The sequence below is a fragment of the Manis javanica genome, chromosome 2 (genome assembly GCF_040802235.1).
Source record: "Manis javanica isolate MJ-LG chromosome 2, MJ_LKY, whole genome shotgun sequence".
Taxonomy (NCBI): Eukaryota; Metazoa; Chordata; class Mammalia; order Pholidota; family Manidae; genus Manis; species Manis javanica.
Genome location: NC_133157.1, coordinates 208,897,117 through 208,917,237, shown reverse-complemented (window position 1 = coordinate 208,917,237; position 20,121 = coordinate 208,897,117). Strand labels below are relative to the sequence as shown.

General features: G+C 35.7%; 1 protein-coding gene across 1 annotated transcript in view; it reads left to right on the top strand.

Moving 5' to 3' along the window:
• Positions 1-19,488, top strand: part of LOC140845710 (serine/threonine-protein kinase TAO1-like) — a 56,379-nt gene extending 36,891 nt beyond the window's left edge. The window contains exons 10-14 of the mRNA XM_073220533.1: positions 4,334-4,462; positions 6,965-7,168; positions 9,115-9,354; positions 13,654-13,836; positions 19,162-19,488. Of these exons, the coding sequence (XP_073076634.1) occupies positions 4,334-4,462; positions 6,965-7,168; positions 9,115-9,354; positions 13,654-13,836; positions 19,162-19,488 (1,083 nt within the window). The remainder of the gene's footprint in view (positions 1-4,333; positions 4,463-6,964; positions 7,169-9,114; positions 9,355-13,653; positions 13,837-19,161) is intronic.
• The last annotated feature ends 633 nt before the right edge of the window (positions 19,489-20,121 follow it).

The following is a 20,121-nucleotide window of genomic DNA, read 5'->3' as shown; positions in this document are numbered from 1 at the left end:
CTGGTTCTTTGAGAAAATAGGCAAAATAGGAAAACCCCTAGCCAGACTTATCAAGAAAAAAAGAGTGTCTAGAAATGAGAAAGGAAAAATCACTATGGGCACTACAGAAATGCAAAGAATTATTAGAGAATATGGTGAAAAACTGTATGCTGAGAAACTTGATAACCCAGAGGGAATGAACAACTTTCAAGAAAAGTACAACCTTCCTTGGCAGACCCAGAAAGGAACAGAAAATCTGAACAGATCAATTACCTGCAACAAAACTGAATTGGTAATAAAAATCTACCTAAAAATAAAACTCTTGGACCAGATGGCTTCACTGCTGAATTTTATCAGACATTTAGTGAAGACCTAATACCCATCCTCCTTAAAGCTTTCCAAAAAGTAGACAAGGAGGGAATACTTCCACCCTCATTCTATGAGGCCAGCATCACTCTAATTCCAAAATTAGGCAAATACACCACAAAAAAAGAAAATTATAGACCAATATCTCTGGTGAACATAGGCACAAAAACACTCAACAAAATCATAGTAAAAAATATATCAAACAGATCGTCTATCATGATCAAGTACAATTTATTTCAGGGATGAAAGGATGGTACAACATTTGAAAATCCATCAGCATCACCCACCACATTAACTAAAATTAGGACAAAAAGCACATGATCATCTCCATAGAAGCAGAAAAAGCACTCGACAAAATTCAACATCCATTCATGGTAAAAAATATCAAGAAAATGAGTATAGAGGGAAAGTACCTCAACATAGTAAAGGCCATATATGACAAACCCAAAGCCAGCATCATACTTAACAGTAAGAAGCTGAAAGCTTTTCCTCTAAGTCGGGAACAAGAGAAGGATGCCCACTGTTTCCACTTTTCTTCAACATTAGTACTGGTGGTCCCAGCCACAACAATCAGACAACACGAAGAAATAAAAGGCATCCAGATTGGTAAGGAAGAAGTTAAACTGTCACTGTTTGCAGATGACATGATGTTATACATAAAATATCTTAAAGAATCCACCCCTAAACTACTAGTACTAAGAACTGAATTCAGCAAAGTGGCAGGATACAAAATTAATACACAGAAATCTCTTGCATTCCTGTACTCTAATGATGAACTAGCAGAAAGAGAGATCAGGAAAACAATTCCATTCCCAACTGCATCAAAAAGAATAAAATGCCTAGGGATAAACCTAATGAAGGAAGTGAAAGACCTATACACTGAAAACTACAAGACATTTAAGAAAAAGAAGATACTAATAAATGGAAATTACATCCCTTGCTCATGGATAGGAAGAATTAATATTGTCAAAATGGCCATCCTTCCTGAAGCAATCTACCAATTCAGAGCAATCCCTATCAAAATGCCAACAGCATTTTTCAGTGAACTAGATCAAATAGTCCTAAAATTCATATGGAACCACGGAAGACCCCAAATAGCCAAAGCAATCATGAGAAGGAAGAATAAAACAGGGGGTGGATTATGTTCCCCAACTTCAACCTCTACTGCAAAGGCAATTTGGTACTGGCACAAGAAAAGACCCAAAGACAATAGAACAGGGTAGGGATCCCAGATGTAAACCCAAGCAAATGTGGTTAATTAATATACCATAATGGAGCCATGGACATACAATGCGGAAATGACAGCGTCTTCAACAACTGGTGTTGGCAAAACTGGACAGCTACATGCAAGAGAATGAAACTGGTTTATTGTCTAACCCCATACACAAAAGTAAATTCAAAATGGATCAAAGACCTGAATGTAAGTCATGAAACCTATATTATAAAACTCTTAGAAGACAACATATGCAAAATCTCTTGAATATAAACATGAGCAACTTTTTCCTGGATGCATCTCCTTGGGCAAGGGAAATAAAAGCAACAATGAACAAATGGGACTAAATCAAGCTTCTGTATAGCAATAGACACCATCAGCAGAACAAAAGGCATCCCACAGTATGGGAGACTATATTTGTAAACAACATATCCGACAAGTGATTAACATCCAAAATATGTAAAGCATTCACATTCCTCAACATCCAAAAAGCAAATAACCCAATTAAAAAATGGTCACAGGATATGAACAGACGCTTCTCCAAAGGAGAAATTCAGATGGCCAAGAGGCACTTGAAAAGATGTTCCATATCACTAATTATCAGGGAAATGCAAATTAAAAGCACAATGAGATATCACCTCATACCATTTAGCATGGCCAACATCGAAAAGACTAGGAACAACAAATGGTGGCTAGAATGCAGAGGAAGGGGATCCCTCCTACACTGCCGGTGGGAATGTAAACTAGTTCAACCATTGTGAATAGCAATATGGAGGTTCCTCAAAAAACTAAAAATAGAAATTCCATTTGACCCGCGAATTCCACTCCTAGGAGTTTACCCGAGAAAAAAAGTTGTCAGATTCAAGAAGACATATGCACTCCTATATTTATCACAGCACTATTTACAACCTAAGTGTCCATCAGTAGATGGATGGATACAGAAGAAGTGGTACATATGCACAATGGAATAAGAAAGAAACAAATCCTACCATTTGCAGCAACATGTATGTAGCTAGACAGTATTATGCTCAGTGAAATAAGTTAGGGAGAGAAAGACAAGTACCAAATGATTTCCCTTATTTGTGGAGTATAACAATGAAGCAAAACTGAAGGAACAAAGCAGGAGACTCACAAACTCCAAGAAGGAACTAGCGGTTACCAAAGGGGAGGGGTGCAGGAGGGCGGTTGAGGAGGGAGGGAGAAGGGCATTGAGGGCTATTATGATCAGTACACATGGTGTGGGGGGATCATGGGGAAGACAGTGTAGCACAGAAAAGACATGTAGTGATGTGGCATCTTACAACACCGATGGGCAGTGACTGCAATGGGGTATGGGGGGAACTCGATGATATATGTGGGTGAATGTAGTAATCACATTATTTTTCATGTGAAACTGTCATAAGAGTGTATATCAATGATACCTTAATGAAAAAAAAAGTCATTAAGTATTCTGTTCTAGGCCTTGGGTACTTTGGTTATCTGAGAAGTTTGATAAATCAGTTAGTAGGTGATTTAGGTGTCAAAAAGACATTCATCATTCTCTATGTACTTTTTGGAAACCTTAAATTTATAGTAGCATTTTTATATCAGAAGAATTGAAGAGTACTGTAATATACAGAGAATGTTAAATTAAGAGGAATTAAGAGGGTTTCAGATTCAGATTTAGCCCATTTGTTTACTACAAATAAGTATCATTCTACTGTATGATAAAGGTGCATTTTTTAGGAGTCTTTTGTGGAAACTGGTTTCTAATTTCCTTGGTGTCCCATTAGTTTCAATTTATTTTGATAATCACAGTTGTCAAGTAAAATGTAAACTTCTCAATAAATTGCACCATATCTTCAAATATGTCTGGCTAGTCTGCCCTGGGGCATTTATAGCCACCCTGTTCACCCTTCCCTGCAAAAAAAAGTAGAATCGCTCTCTCACAGAAACAGAGAATTTAGCAAAATAATTTCTGTTGTAAATGAATATTTGATTTTGAAATAATTTGGTGAAAGAATCTATAGTTCACCCTCGAATAACATAGGTTTGAACTGCACAGGCCCATTTATACACATTTTTTTTTCAATAAAGGTCTTGGAAAATGTTTCGGGAGACAGTTTAAAAGATCATTTTCTTTTTTCCAGCTTTATTGTAAGAATACAGTATAGAATTTATACAACATACAGAATATGTGTGAATATCTGTTCATGTTGTTAGTAAGGCTGCCAGTCAGCAGTATGCTTTTAGTAGTTAAATTTTTGGGGAATGAAAAGTTATAGGAGGATTTTTTTAGTCTGTTGGGAGTCAGCACCCCTAATCCCCATGTTATTTAAGGGTCAACTATTGCATGTATCATCAGAAATAAAATATATACAGGTATTTAATTTTTAACATTTTCATATTATTTAAAATACAAATTAAAAGTCAGAGTTTAATACACAAGTCAAGCTAGATAAAAGGTCATAACTTAATTACATTTGTTTTGTTTTATTAGTGGCGTGGGTCAGGCAGCATACTCCACTTAAATGGGGGAAAAAAGGTAAAAACACTGACCCTGTAAAAGATCAGCATTTTAAAGATGAGTTCCATTTTAGTGGTTCTCTGAAATTCAAATCATAAGGATGCTGAGTAATACTTGTTAATAATTTATTGGATGTTCTTGTTTTGGTAATGATTATACTGATTTTACATTCTTGGTTGGGAGGAAATATCCTTGCTAATGTGTATTAAACTGCTGCTTTGAAGCTTATCTTCTTAGCTTATTTGATCCATTTAAAAATTTTCCTATAGGCTAAAGTGATGTCCAACGAGGTGAAAAAATTGCAGCAATGTATTCAGGCTGAGCAGAAGAAAGAACTGAATAGCCTTTTGAAGACGCAGAAGAGAGAATACAAACTTCGAAAGGCACAGCTTAAGGAGGTATTTACTTTATAAAAATTTCCAAGCCACTTACCTGCTTACTGGCTATATCCAATATTGATCTACTCATAGAACCATTAAGATAAAATTTTCTTTTGTTTGTGGCCACTGACAATATATCAGTTTAAGTGAGGACATTGATTATAACCTATTACTTTTCAATGGCTGAGATCCTCAGTTGAGTGGGATCTAAAAAGAGTGATCTCTTGAAAATGTGAATTGTTTTATAAAGCTATTATTTAGTAGCTTTCCTAAGCACTTCTTAAGTAATTGAGTCACTACAAATAAAAATATTTCAGCTGTGAAAAAGAGCCATACATCTCTTCCTTTAAAAGTAAATCATACCTTCTTACTTTGGGCTCGGATTACAATAATTTGTTGTTATTCTGATTTTAACACAGAAGAAGGATAAGAGGCATTTCTTCTCATCCCATTTTCTTTAATAGGAAAGCATGCTAATTATGTCTTTATGACTACAGGATTTCATGTGTGTTTGCCCTTTATGTGCTGCTTTCTTGAACTTATTTTTATCGCAGATCTAGTCTAACTGTGAGGAAAGCCATGTTGTCCTAAGGCAATTTCTGAAAGAGGATTATTATTCAGGATAGTGGTCAGGACAGGAAAATGGTATATGTCAACTATAGCATATTTATTATATTGCAGAGAATATAAATCAGCCATCTTTTGTAGGTATAAGATGATTTTTCAGAGACTATTGACCTTATGGTTCTTCACCTGTTATTCAAGAAAGAAACCAATTCTTTATTACTTTTGTGGATAAGATAATCAAACACATAAATATAAAAAGCGCATAAACTTGTAGTTGTCAACTAAAGGATGTCAATGAGAAGACAGAGAATACAGGATATACACAAAGAATCATTTGACTATGTTTTTCAAAATCTTTTGCCAAGGAAATTCCCCACCCACCAAAACTTCCCCAGTTTACACCCTCTTTTACAGACTGATGGACTGAAATTTTTAGTCCATGTAATTAATTATTAGCACACAGATAAATTAATCTTGATAAAATAACCATAATCTCTTTGGTATAGTGCTTTTTTGTGTGTAGGAATTTGACCTATAATTAGACATATAAGTCTTATTAAGGACATTGGTGGCACAAAGCCTTGTTATATATATCCTGCCGAGTGAGGTTCATTGATAAGATTTTTCCAACTTTAAAGAATATAACCTGCTATGTATTCCCATTACTGTAATCTAAAAGCTAAACTCAATACTAGAACATGGGATTTGAAAAGATGGTAAATAGGATTCCCAACTCTAAATAAATATCCAAAAAATGCAGTTCTATTGTTGTTTCCTAGTGAAATCAGGTTTTAGTTTCATAAATGAATATGTTGTTTTAGATAATCCTTTAAGCATATAATTCATAGTCTAACTAATAAATTCATTTTCTTTTAGAAGGTAGTTTTGTGTCTGTGTGTGTGTGTGTGTTCATTTAGAATGATTATTATCAGTGTAGAGGAAGGGACATACTATAGTCTTAGTGGGTGGGAAATTTCCTTGGCCAAAGATTTTGAAAAACATAGCCAAGTGATTCTGTATATGCCTGTATTATCCCTGTCTTCTCATTGACATCCTTAAGTTGAGAACTACAAACTTATGTGTTTTTTATTTTTATGTGTTTGAATATCTTATCAATGAAAGTAATGAATAATTGGTTTCTTTCTTGAACAACAGATGAAGAACCATAGGTTAACAGTCTCTAAAAAATCATCTTAGACCTGGGAAAGATGGCTGATTTATATTCTCTGCAAGGTTGATTCATTTTAGGTTGAAATATACTAGTATTAATTAGCATCCTCGGGTTTGCATCATTGAATGTATTGTCAATATTCTCATCCTGTCCAGTATAAATACATTTTTTTAGGTAGTTTGTGAGATGATATTTAAAATGCTGTAGAAAACATTGGTCTTGCCTTGTTCAGTGGTTACAGTGCTGAATATTAAATCTATTCTAAAAGGTCTCTATTTTCCTGTGGTTTTGTTGATTTTCCATTTAATTTCCGGACTTTTATACTGAACCCATCCTTAACTTTTCTAAAAACTTAGTATTTCTATTGTTGAAAACCAACAAATGAGACATAACTATATTTTAACCTTAATTTTAATTCATGTGTGATTTTAACTTGAAAGCACTGTCTTCTTCCCCTTTTTGGGAGGACTTTAAAGAAAGATGTTTTACTTCATTCACCAATCATTGCGTGCTTTCAAAGCTACGAGCCATCCTAAATATAGCCGTGCAAAGCTAAAAAGTATGCGTGTTTTCTAGTGTATGTTTTCTCTTTTCTTGTCCTACTTCATGGATAACTCCAGGACAGAAAAATACTACCTACCTCCTTTAAGGTCATTGCCCTGCCTGCCCATGAGAGAGGGCACAAATTAAGTACTTTTACTGAAGATTACCAGCCACCAAATAGTATATTCATGTAGTTAATTTTTATGTATTTTGAACTCAGTTGTTTTTTATCTTGCCAGGAGCTGAATGAAAACAAGAGCACCCCAAGAAAAGAAAAAGAGGAATGGCTTTCAAAGCAGAAAGAGAACATACAGCATTTCCAAGAAGAGGAAAAGACCAATCTTCTTCAGCGTCAGAGACGGTACCTAGAGCTGCAATGCCATCACTTCGAAAGAAAGTTGTTACTTGGGTGCCACAACTTGGAGCAGGACCTTGTCAGGGAGGTATGTGTAAATGGTGTGAAATTAGAATCTTCCTGAAAATATGTCAGTCACATCCCACCCTCAGGGCCTTAGAGCGCCTCTGCTTGCCTTTGCCTAAGTCCTTCTTCCCTGAAACCCAACCCACAGGGTTCACCTTCTCCCTCACTTCATATCTCCTCAATTCTGATCTCCAAATCCTCCTCCCTTCTTTAAATATTCTTGCACTCCTCTCTCTCTCTCTCTCTCTCTCTCACACACACACACACACACACACACACACACACACCACACACATACATGCACACACTTTTTATGGGGATCTCTCTCTCCCCAAGTAGAATGGAAATTAAATGAAGTCCCAGGTTCTGTTCAGGGCTTTTATATCCAGTGGCTAGATATATCCAGGCCTTGTAGCTAGTGGCTGGCCCATAATAGGTATTCAATAAATATGTATTAAGTAAATATTTAAAAAATATTAAATCCGTGAATGAAAGAACTGTTAAATGAAATGAATCCGTGAATGAAAAAACTGATACCTTTTCATCCGAAATGGGTGCCATGAAGGTATATACTACCATTTAACATAATTTTATAATCATGAAATTATTCATTGGGAATACGTAGAAACTTACGCTAATGAAAACAATGGTTCTCATTTTCAGGTATACCTATGAGCATAGATCAATTTATTTCCAAGAATGGCTTAAAATAAACTTCAAGTATAACATAATTATTCAAATTCACTAATAATTAAAGAAATTCAAATTAAAACAATTGCATCAATTAGATAAGATCGGTCTAAAAAATTGGTAAGTCCTAGTAGTGGCAGGAAAAGTGGTCAATGTTGGTGAGAATATAAACTGACACTGCCATTTTGGAGCATAATTCAGCAGCTTTAACCATTTAATTTGCATGTATCTTCTACCCATTGAATCCGCTTCTAGAATTCTATCCTAAAGAAATAGTAACATAATTATATGGTGTATCATGTGTAGATGTTTATTGAAAATTTGTCATTAGACAAAAAATAGAAAAACTATGTCATCAGAAAGCACAAGCTTCCTATAAAAATTTTTCAAAAAATCTGTATTTGTCCATTATATTTTTAGGTAAAGAAAGCATATAATATGCCTATAATATATATTGTTATTCAATTTTAAAACTGTATGCTTTTGTGTAATAGTTGTGTCACGATAAGCGTGGGGAAGGTTGGGAAACATATGCACCAAATGTTGGACCCTGGAGAAGGGGCAGCAGTGGCAAAGGGGGCACATCTGACTTCCTTCTACATAGAAAAAGAGAGAGTGTGTGTGAGTGTACGTGTGTGTGTGTGTTGTACATTTGATCTTATAAACTGAAAAAATTGTAGTAACATTTATTGACCATGAGGTAGGTATCCTGACAGCTTTCCACTTATGAACTCATTTCACAGCTATGTTATGGTCTCCATTTGAGAAGTAATGAAATGGCAGCACAGAGAGTTTAAGTAATTAACCCAAGGACTCACTGCTTGTCAGTAGCAGAGCCAGGATTCAGAAAGCAGGCAGCCTAGCCCTAGAGTCTTGTGTTCTTAACCACTGCCCTATACTGGGTATACTGCATGTAATAGAATTGAATGTATACTCTGAAGAAATTCAAAGGATGACTTAGAAATCCTGTTCAATACAAAATTAGGAAACATAAATGATGGAAAGAGAGTACAAAGGACATTAAGTCTCTTGGGACAGATTTGATATGTCTTAAGCTTATTGCTAAAAGTAGTATAAATAGTAAATGAACAGATAAGGCAATTGTACTACTAATTGCCCATTTTCTACAGTTCCAGTAACAAAAGTCTAATATTCACTGTGCAGCCATTATTAAATCACAGGATTACATGTATATCCTGGTTATTCTGTTTCTTAGGATTTTTTTTCTCCAGGCATGGTACATCAGCAAATTACGCCTTTGTCTTTTTTATGGATTAGGAATTAAATAAAAGAAAGGCTCAAAAGGACTTAGAGCATGCAATGCTACTGCGACAGCATGAATCCACACAAGAACTGGAGTTCCACCACCTCAACACAGTGCAGAAGATGCGCTGTGAGTTGATGAGTCTGCAGCATCAAACCGAGCTCACTGACCAGCTGGAGAGTAATAAACGGAGAGAGCGAGAACTTAGGCGGAAGCATGTCATGCAGGTTCGACAGCAGCCTCAGAGTCTGAAGGTACCTTTAGCCTAAGCTTCTTGGCAAAGGAGAACAGATAAAAGGTATCACATAAACAGTAAAAGTCTAAGCCAGATGTCTGTCATCAAGAAATTGAATAAGCTTTTTTCTTTTCATTTTCAGCATGTTTGGTTAGTGTTGGTGTAGAGGGTCTATGGCTACAGACTTCTGCTTGTGTATTTCTCAGCAGAGTACCAAAAAATGGCCAGAACTTTTTAACTGTGGAAAGTGTCATAAATAAGATTCAAAATTCTCATTTTAAGTGCACCCAAATGTCCAGTGTTGATACCATAATCTACATATCAACATACTAACCTGCTGGCTTCTCTCTGTTGTTCCAAGTTTTATAGTTTTGGAATCTTATTTCCTCTGAATGTGATTTGTATCTGAAAGAGGTGGTAAGTTCTTAATTAGTACAGAAACCAGTGAATGAAAAATGCCTTTTTACTCCCTCTCCTTTCATTGTCAATACTCATCTTTAGAGGAATAGTGGAATTATCACACTGTTACTCCCATTTTTTCTGTGTTTGGTAACATAGGTAAGACCAGGGCATGTGTAGGTGGAGTGTATTTTTAATTAGCACATCAGAGTGAAGCAAGGTATTATATGCTCTCTTGTAGACAAATAAGGAAAGACAAGTGTTGGTGATAAATAATATCAAAGGACTTTAAATTTTGTATTTGCTTTGATACAGAAATTTATTTATATGATACAAAAGTCAAAAGATGCCAAAGTGTATTTATTATAAAGTTAAAGGTTTCCCTCTCCTTGTTGTTTAGGCCACCTGGTCCCCTCTACCAACATCAACCAGAGTTAACAATTCCAAGGAATTTTCAAATTTTATAACTTGTAATGAATATGTGAAGTATAATCACATGAATCTTAATGAACAAAAAACCAAAATGACCCACTATATATGTTGTCACCCACAGTAGTACCTCAGTTAGTCTGCACATTGTAAACTTGTATTTACATCCAATAAGGCCCCGGTTCCACACTATCTTCTTTATCCCCCTTTTCAAACTCTTTGACAATTTAACTATAAAACTATCAGGTAACAACACTTACCTGAATAACTCTCGTGAAGTGAAGTGAAATTCACTCACAGAAGTAATCTGTGTCCAAACCAGAAGCTAAACCACACCTAGTGGTGTCTCTGATTCCTATTCAACTCCATTCATACAAGTTGTCCTGAACAAAACACAGAACCAAAGCTAAGATTTGCCCTTTCCTTGTGAATCTAAGTCAAATTTTATACTTTGCTGTATCTTCAAAACAGCTAATGAACATCGTTTACAGAGTGGCTCGTATGTTGACTAACCTCATAACCGTCATTAGTTAATGCTTATCACAATCAGAATTCATAATGATTTTCCAGATTTACTTTGTCTTTGTAGTGGTTACATAGTAGGGTTTCCCACCAAAAGATATTTAAAGCATGTTTATAAAATGAATTACAGTTTTAAAGTGAGCAGCACCCAGAAGTAAACCAAACTGAAAGCTTGTTTAGTGTCTTTCGTCAGACCGTAAATCTGATACGACTTCATTTCTCTGGGGCTTGGGAGAGGTTAGTTGTTTGCGGTTTACCCCTTCCTTTTGGTTCCCTGCTGTGGCAGCCTTCTCAGTTTGAAAGCTTGTAGACACTAGTCTGATTTTCACAGATACTGTTAAAAAATCAAGTGGAAAATAATGTCTCACAGTCGTAGTCAGAGTTCAGATAGAAAACGTCCTTCTCATGATACATAAGCTCAAGATTTTCCATAAAAGAAATTGTTCTGCTACTTTAGTGGGAAAGAAAATCACCGTGTTCCTCTTAGTTGTATATATCTATCTACTTGCAAAATTTGAACAAAACAGACTCTTTTTTAAAAATTAAGGTATCATTGATAAACAATCTTAAGAAGGTTTCACATGAGCAACATTGTGGTTTCAACATTTATTCATACTATTAGGTCCCCCCCACCCCACTGCAGTCACTGTCCATCAGCGTAGTAAGACACTATAGAGTCATTGCTGTCTTCTCCGTGCTGTGCTGTGTTCCCCGTGACCCCACTATATTGTGAGTGCTAATAAGAGTGCCCTTAATCCCCTTCTCCCTCCCTCCTCACCCACGCTCCCCAACCCCTTCACTTTGGTAACCCTAGTCCCTTCTTGGAGAAAATAGACTCTATTTTAACATCATGTCATTTCATTTACATAAGTAATAGTTGCAACTTTTTAAGGTAAATTGGTACTTGCTAAGTAGTAGTTCAACTTCAATAGTTGCAACTATTCCAACTTTCTCCAAGACTTTAAGGGGGATAGGAGGACTTCAGTTTGCACACTTAGGTAAGCTGACAGTATTTGTAGACATTGGGGTACCATTTCTGAGGAATGACTTGGGTAAACACCTATTGTTTATCTGCCATTTCTTCATCTGCCATTAGGTGACATTTTGTCAGTATTAAGTGATTAAGAAACAACTGGAACATGTTTATCCTACTTTCACTTGAGTGAAACATTGAGGAATATAGTTTGTTCTTGGTATAAGTATTAATCTTGTTGAAAAAATTTTCCAGGGCATTCCTTTTTGTCATTAGCTAGTGATATGGAGTGACTATAGGTTTCTTGGCAATATATTTGAATATTTAAAAGTTTTTTAAAGAATGGAGGCTGTTACACAAAGTCAGAAGAGAATTCTAAATTTCATTGTTCCATTTCTGGCTAACTTGGAGGAATTTTATTAACCAAGGGCAGTATTTAAGAGCAGTGCTAAGAGTAACTAAACCAAGAGTTTGTCTTTCTAGCTAGACATTTCTTGACCCTTCACAGAATAAAGGTACATGACTATGACTTAGTACCTCAATTGGTGTAAAATGCAGAAAAGGATATATATTTGATTTTGTAGTATGGGAGCAAAGAATGTGAACTAGTTCCCTGACAAGAGTGTTTGGTCATACATGCATTTGCACACTTAGTCAACCATTCAATATCTGGCAGTATATATATTGAGGTAAATAATTTCAACTGTAGGTTCTGCCTTTGTGTAGCAAATGAGTGTTGTTACTTGTAGGCCTGATGGGTACACCTTATCAAATAGATCTCATCTTGCTAAGTTTTGTTGAAACTTGAGTTCATAGAATAATTAACCTGTGATTTAAAGCCAGAGTTATTCTGTTTCTGAACTCAAATTATTTTATCTCAAAAATGTTTATGTAGTTCATGTCTGCTATCATTACCTCAAGAAGGGTTGTCCCTTCTCTTGCCTCATAACTTTTCTTTGACCTTTGAAAGTTTAGTTAGCTGACTTTCAGGTTTTTGCTCGTGGTGCTAAAGAGTAAACCCTAAGGAGAAGCAGACCCAAAACTTAGCCATCTTAACTGAGCAGTATGACCACAACATTAATGAAATGCTCTCCACTTGAGCTGTAAGTTTATTTTACTTAGGCAAAACAAATTTAGTGCCCCTTTCCTTCCACCACCTGAATAAAATCCCAAAAATTGAAATATTAAGTTGGAAATGAAAACTCTGCTGCACCTTGGGAAATAGTCATGGTGGCCCATATTCTTCTTGTTCTCAGCATTGCTTGGAAATATGCATGATGCATATGTAATTCTCTTTGATACATTTGGACATGAGGCTCCACATAGGCTCTCTGCTGGTGCCTTGCAGAGGTTCAGTACATATACCAACAGTGTATCAAGATTGGAGAAGCAACTTTGTTAAGCAGTGTTCAAAAAGTAGTACTTTATCGGGAATCCAGATGGTCACATTTGAGTGCAGCTACAAAATAGTTGCTATGTAAGTTTACAGACTTTTTCTTAATGGGCCAGATAGTAAATATTTTAGGAGGAAAAGTTGAGGTTATTATGTGGGTATTTACATAGCCATTTAAAATGTGACCATTTCAGAATGTAAAAAACCATTCCTAATTAGTGGACTATTGAAAAACAAAAACAAAAAATCAGGTAGCTGTTCAGATTTGGCCCATAAGCTGTAGCATTAAATAAATAACCTGTTCTATACTTATTTCCATTGGAGAGAAGAGATTCACAGTCTTATATCAATCAGATTTTATGTTTTTCTTTAAAAAATAATGATTATTTAGGCATCATCCAAATAGCTTATGATAGCTTTATCCTTATAACGCCGTCATTGGTTGCTGTGTTTTCCTTTTCCAGAGAGGTTTACCCCAAGATGTAAAAGAGAACAGTTGTGCCCTATGGAAGAGTAGTCGGTCTTCACTTACACCTCCTCCTTTCCATAGGTCATGAGAAGGCAGCTCACAGGAGGATATATGTTTTCTTTCTCTCTTTCAGCGGCATTTGGATGAAGCACAGGAGGCAGAGTGCCAGGCTTTGAAAACGCAGCTGCAGCAGGAACTGGAGCTGTTGACTGAACTTCAGAGCAAGATCAAAATGCAGGCTGAGGCACAACACGCTCAAGAGCTTCGGGAGCTTGAAGAGAGGGTCTCCCTCCGCAAGGCACTCTTAAAACAACAGGTATACGTAATAGAAAAAAGTAATTGTGCCAGTATTTGCTTTCATCAAAGTCATTTCATAAATATATTTTCATGATGACAGAGGTGGCATTAGATTGTCTTGACAATACCATATTTCCTTAATTCTAGTGGTAGTATTTTCTTTTTCTTTAAAATTACTGATTCAGTAATGAACCTTAAAATTAATGAGTGTGATAAATTAAAGGAATATACTTAAGTAGTAATTGCTAGAGTAATGATGTGGAGTTATGTGAAGACAGTTGAATTGTAAAAGGATAGCTCTGGCTCCGTCTTCCTCACTTCTTTGTGTACCTAGTTATACCTAAAGAAATTGGAGAGAAACTTGGATAGTGAAGGAAAAAACTTTAGTAATTGCTTGAGAGAGACAAGGAAAAGGGATCAGGAATATACTTTATTCATTCATCCCTGGTCTCAAACTGTACAGATTGATGCATTACTAGAAAAGAGAAGGTAAAACCAGTTTTACACAGATGAAGAGTCAGGCTGAAAATATTATTTCTAGATGTAGCTTTATTTATTTTACTTATTCTTTGTCATATATATTAGAACCTGAATACCTAAATTCACTTGTGTCCTTTAAGGTACTGAGGCTGTGTGTGTGTGTGTGTGTGTGTGTGTGTGTGTGTGTGTGTGTATTGGAGAAAGAACAATGGGTAGAAGCGTTTGAGAAAGAAAGAGAGGAAAGGCATTTGTCCTGAGTAGTAGTAGAATATCAGTTGTATCCAGGATTGAATGCTATGTTCCAGAATTCCTGAGCCATAAGTTCCTAGCAGCTGGCACAGTCTTAGGTCCATTGTGAGTTAACACGTGCCTAATGGTTTTGTCTATTAAAAATTGTCATTGCTTCTGGACCATTAATTGGCCCATAGATTTTCCTCTACTTTCTATAGTTCTTGTGATAAAAATAGAATACCTCATTTCTATTTAAAAAATGTTCTTAAAAACTCCACCTAAATAAGGTGTTGCTATTTCTCTGGCACAGTTGTCTTTATTACTGGCTCTTTAAGAGTTACATGCCTTTAAAAATTATCTTGATTGTGTTTCTCATTCAAGATGGGAAGGCAGAAACACATATAAATTTTTAGAAAAATGTAGTTGTCCCATGTACAGAATTCATAAATCTGCCTGATTTCAACTTGCATATTTAAAATTTAATCTAAAGTTCCATCTCTTATGCTTCAAAATTATCACTAAAAGAGAAACCTATAGTATTTCAGTAACAGTGTTATGAGAGAAATAGTGGTACTATTTTATTTGTATTTTTAGCTCCACCTAGTGGGTTCGAGTTAAAAAGTGCTGATTAGTATCTTAGATGTAGTCTTATTTCAATATATGAGCTAAGGCCTTTATTTTCTACAAAATCAGGTAAAATGTTGGCATAGGGCTGATACCATTGCCAGAAGTGCAGTGGCACTCTCATACATTGTTAATGCATTTTGGAAAGCAATTTGGAAGTATATATTGATCTTTGAAAATGTTAAGCAAAGAATTTAGAGAGTTTAGAGAAAAGAAATCCTGAATACAGGAAAAGCAATACACATAAATATGTTAATTATGGCATAGTTTCTAATGGTTTAAAACATGTAACCATCTAAAATAATTAAGTGCTTATGACCAAGCCACTTAATAAAATCTTACTCAACCATTTAAATAATGGCTATAAAGATAGTATTAATGTGGAAAAATGCTTATTAGGTGTTGAATAAAATAAAGACAAATCACACTTAAAGTGAGTTGAACTAATACTTATAATGGCTATATTAATATGGTAGATTGGTTGTGGTGGTTTGTATTTGATAATAGACATGCATAAGATTATTTAGTATTAAAAATAATAAAAGAAACAGTGGAATGAATCAACAGTGCTTTGAGTTGCTACTTGATTTTTAGGGCTCATGTTTATATTTCAAGTGAAGTGCATGACTATAAAGCAGTTTGGGGTCAGTCACTTGGCAACTACCAAGGCAGTGATATACCCATGGTATGATTTGAAAACATTGTAACATCCGTATTTTCTGTACTTTGTGCCTACTGGTTGTACAGATAAGAAACAGTCATCTGAAAATAGAGGTGGAACCAGAGAGAATGTTAGTTGTTTCTAGATGTATAATAATTCTGTTTGAAGATTGCTTTCAGCCTCCAAATGAACGAAGAATTGTCCTCCAGGTCGAGACACCAGCAGAGGACGCCTCAGTTGAGACTCACATGAGGTCTTACTGCAACTTTCCTTGTGCTTCATTTACATTAAAGTTTCAGCAAAATGACAACATGACTATAAATGTTAAATTCTATGTGCATTTCATACATGCACAGAAAGTGGCAGTATTTCCAAAGTATAAATGGGCTTTTCTTTGTCTTAACATTTCCTTTAATTTTCCCTGAATATTTCACTTAATATCAACAAGATGGTTGGTAGTTTTTAAATAAGAATTGACAATTGGAATATCTTACAGGACCTTCTGAACTGAAAATGTTCACACATTTGATTTCAGAGAAGATTGGTTAGGAGAGAAGTCTCAGAAGTTTTATATCCAGTGAAACTACCTTTCTTATTTACAGTAATTAATATTTTCAAAGAAATAGGGGTTAATATAACCTATCACAAATCTTAGTTTTAATTTTTATTGAAAAATATTCTGAGTTTCTTAAATGACAAAACTAATTCAGCAAACAAAATTGAAGCTGTGTTTACTGGATAAAAGTGGATAAGCATTAATGTGTTTAATATTTTTATCATGAGTTTCCTTCAAATAATATACAGGGCATTCAAATTAGTTAAATACTCAGTACAAGCCTATCCTTTATTAGGTCCTTGAATTAAATGTTCTTAATAAATGGATTTTTGAAATTTTAAAATAGAAAAGATTTAAAAGAAAAATTTGAAGTTATTTGAATCCTTACAGATATATAAATTTAATTCTATAAGAATTGGGTATTTTATATGTAGATATTAAAAGAGTGGAAAAATTATTTTACAAATACATATTTTTTTAATTTGGCAATTATAGAGAAACAAATAGAAATTAAAATGTCTTTAATCTCACCACTCAGAAATCACCAGTTAACAATTTGATATCTTTCCCGTAGAAGAAGCATTGTGTCTAATCTAGGTTCTCTTTCAACCTTCATTAGGAAGTGCCCTCTCTAAACCTTTGTAACACTTTAGTACTTAGAGTTTAATAATTTTCAAACTCACCCTACCAAAGTCCATTCTGGCCTATTTGTAATTCCCCACACATATTTTATCATTCTGCATGCCTTTGCCCATGTTCTCTCTGCTGAAAATATCTTTCCCTTCCCTTGTCTTCTGGTAAACTTGTGCTTTTCCTTCCGAATCCAGTTTCTGTCACCTTCTCTGAGAAGACTTCTTTGCCCTACTCCTCTTCCCCTATAGAGTGAAGTACTCCATCCCTTTGTATTTCTGCTTTACCTTATAAATCTGTTATTACATCTTGTCATATTATGTGGCAGTTTTTTATTTGCATGTGTTTCCATGCTAAATTGTGTGTTTTTAAAAGGGCACTTTAAAAAGCAACACATAAGAGAACACTTGATGATATGGGTGAATGTTGTAACCACAATGTTGCTCATGTGAAATCTTCATAAGATTGTACATCAATGATAACTTAGTAAAAAAAAAGATACATAAAAATTAAGCACATTTGTTGAGCTAGATTTCTGTGTAGAGAACAATGACTATTGGCTTAAGTCCTCAAGTATCTTGAAACCTAATTTAATACTTCTTTACAAATACTCTTTATTTCCTATTTTTTAAAAACTTTGTATCATGGAAATTTTCAAACATACAGAAAAAGTATTCGTGAAATTATTAAGAACTAGTACAATGAAGTCCCCAAATACTCATTACCCAACTTCAACAGTTATCAGTATCTTGTTTATATTTCATTTGTTTCCCGACTCTACATGCGGCTTTTTAGGGGAGCAGAATAGGGGGCAGAGTATCTGAAATATTTTAAAGCAAATCCCAGCATAGAATCATTTCACTCCCAACACAGATAAGGAAATAAGGACTCTTTTACTTCGACATAGTCATAATTCCATTGTGTTAACTGACAAGATTATAATAAATGTTTAAGATAACCTAATACTCAGTCCATACTTAGATTTCTCTTTGTATCTAAAAAAAAGGTCTTCTTGGTTTATTTAGATTGGGGTCCAAACATGGTGTAGACATTGCATTTGATTGTCTCTTAAGCCTTTTAGTCTCCTGTGCCCTTTTTTTATTATTGTGGACTGGGTCACTTGCTTTGTAGGAATTCTTGCATTTGAATTTGGCTGATTCCATCCTCAAGGTGTCATTTAATGCATTCCTCTTTACTTTACATTTCCTGTAAACTGGTAATTAGATCTAGGCGCATGATTAGATTTACTTTAATTTTTTTTCCTTTTAAAATTTTTTGTGAGGAATTTTCATAAGGGTTACTGTGTTACACTTCCTTTTGCACCACATCAAAAGATATATCATGTCTAGTCCCACTTTGAGGTCATATTTGATGAGTGGGCTCAGATATTCTCATTCATTAACAATTTCTCCATCAACTTCTTCCCATTGTCATTGACTTTATTGTGTATTTTTTCACACTAAAAACTATTTCTAGTCAGCTATATATATTTGTAAACCTTTGAGTTATCCAAAACTGGTTATGATGGCTACCCAACCACTGATTTCTACGTACACAGAGTCTCCTAACTTTCTAATGGAAACTTTATGGGTTTTGTTTGTTTTTCACTTAATGCTCTGATCTTTCTGGAATATGGTATCAGATGAGGTTCCATTTTTTTTTTCTTCCAGATGGTTAGCCACTTGTGCCTGTGTTGCTTTTCCCATTAAGTTAATTAGTGCTTTTGTCCTGCATTAAAAACTTACAAACTTCATTCTGTTTCTATGTTACTAATTACTGGTTCCTATACCAATACCATATTTATTATATAGAGTGACCTTATGGTTTATCTAATAAGGCTAGATTCTCTTTACACATTTACTTTTTCAGTCTTTTTACCTAATGGATTTGGTAGCCATTGATGATAATTGCCCTGATTTATTGTTTCAATAGAAATTATTACCTTTGCTTTTAAGAACTTGATTTTACACATTTTAGCAATATAATTTATATATGATTCCTACAGTACATCTCTTTGATTTTTAAATGTACATCCTTTAAAATAGCCAGAGTGGACATTTTTATGATTCACTTTGAACCAGAATAATTATTGTTTCTGTAGTTTATAGATTTTTTAAAATAAATGAGCTTTCTTTTTGCTTCCCCCCACCGACCCACAACAGATGAAAGAAGAGATATTGACATCACAGAATGAGTGCACTGAAAGGCTACGAAGCCTGCTGGAGTGTCGAGCAAAAGAGCTGAAAGCTTTCAACTTTGAAAGCGAGAGACTAGGTTTTAGAAACATCCATTCTAATATTGCCCCTGAAGCATTCAGCCACAGCTCCCCCAGTGCTCCTCACAGGGGGCATCCCATAGGTGGCCTACCACAAGCCTGGGGCCATCCAATGCAAGGTGGGTCCCCAGCCATGCAGGTCACCCTGCTGAGCCAATGCATGGGGTACCCCGAGGTCGCAGTATCAGAGTTTGCAATAGCCTTCGGGTTCTGATGCAGACAGCTGTCGGGGGATGGACGGAACATGGCACGAACAGAAGCACCAGCGTCACTTGACAAATATCCAATGGGTCACACATGTCTTACACGTAACTTAGTAATTGAGAATGGCGAGGAGGATCCAAGATGGTGGTGTGAGTAGGAAAGCGGAAATCTCCTCCCAAAAACATATTTATTTTTGAAAATACAACCGTTCCTAAAACAGAGATCAGAAGATATAGTACAACAGCCAGGCTACATCTACATCTGCGAGAACCCAGTGCCTCGCGAAGGGGGTAAGATACAAGCCGTGGCCTGGCAGGACCTGAGCACCCCCCACCCCAGCTCCTGGCGGGAGGAGAGGAGTTGGAGTGGGGAGGGAGAGGGAGCCCAGGACTGCTAAATACCCAGCCCTAGCCATCCGCACCAGAAAACAGACACACAGTGCATGGTGTGCTGTATACTAGGGAAACTGAACAGTAAAACCTGCGAGTGGGTCCCCGCAGCCGGTGCACCTGGGACAAAAGAAAAGCAAGTGCTTTTTGAAGGTCTTAAAGGGACAGGGGCCTCACAGCTGGATGGAGGCATCCTAGCACACTCAGCCGAGCAGCTGGGAATCCCGGGGAACTCCAGGCGCCCCAACCCCCTG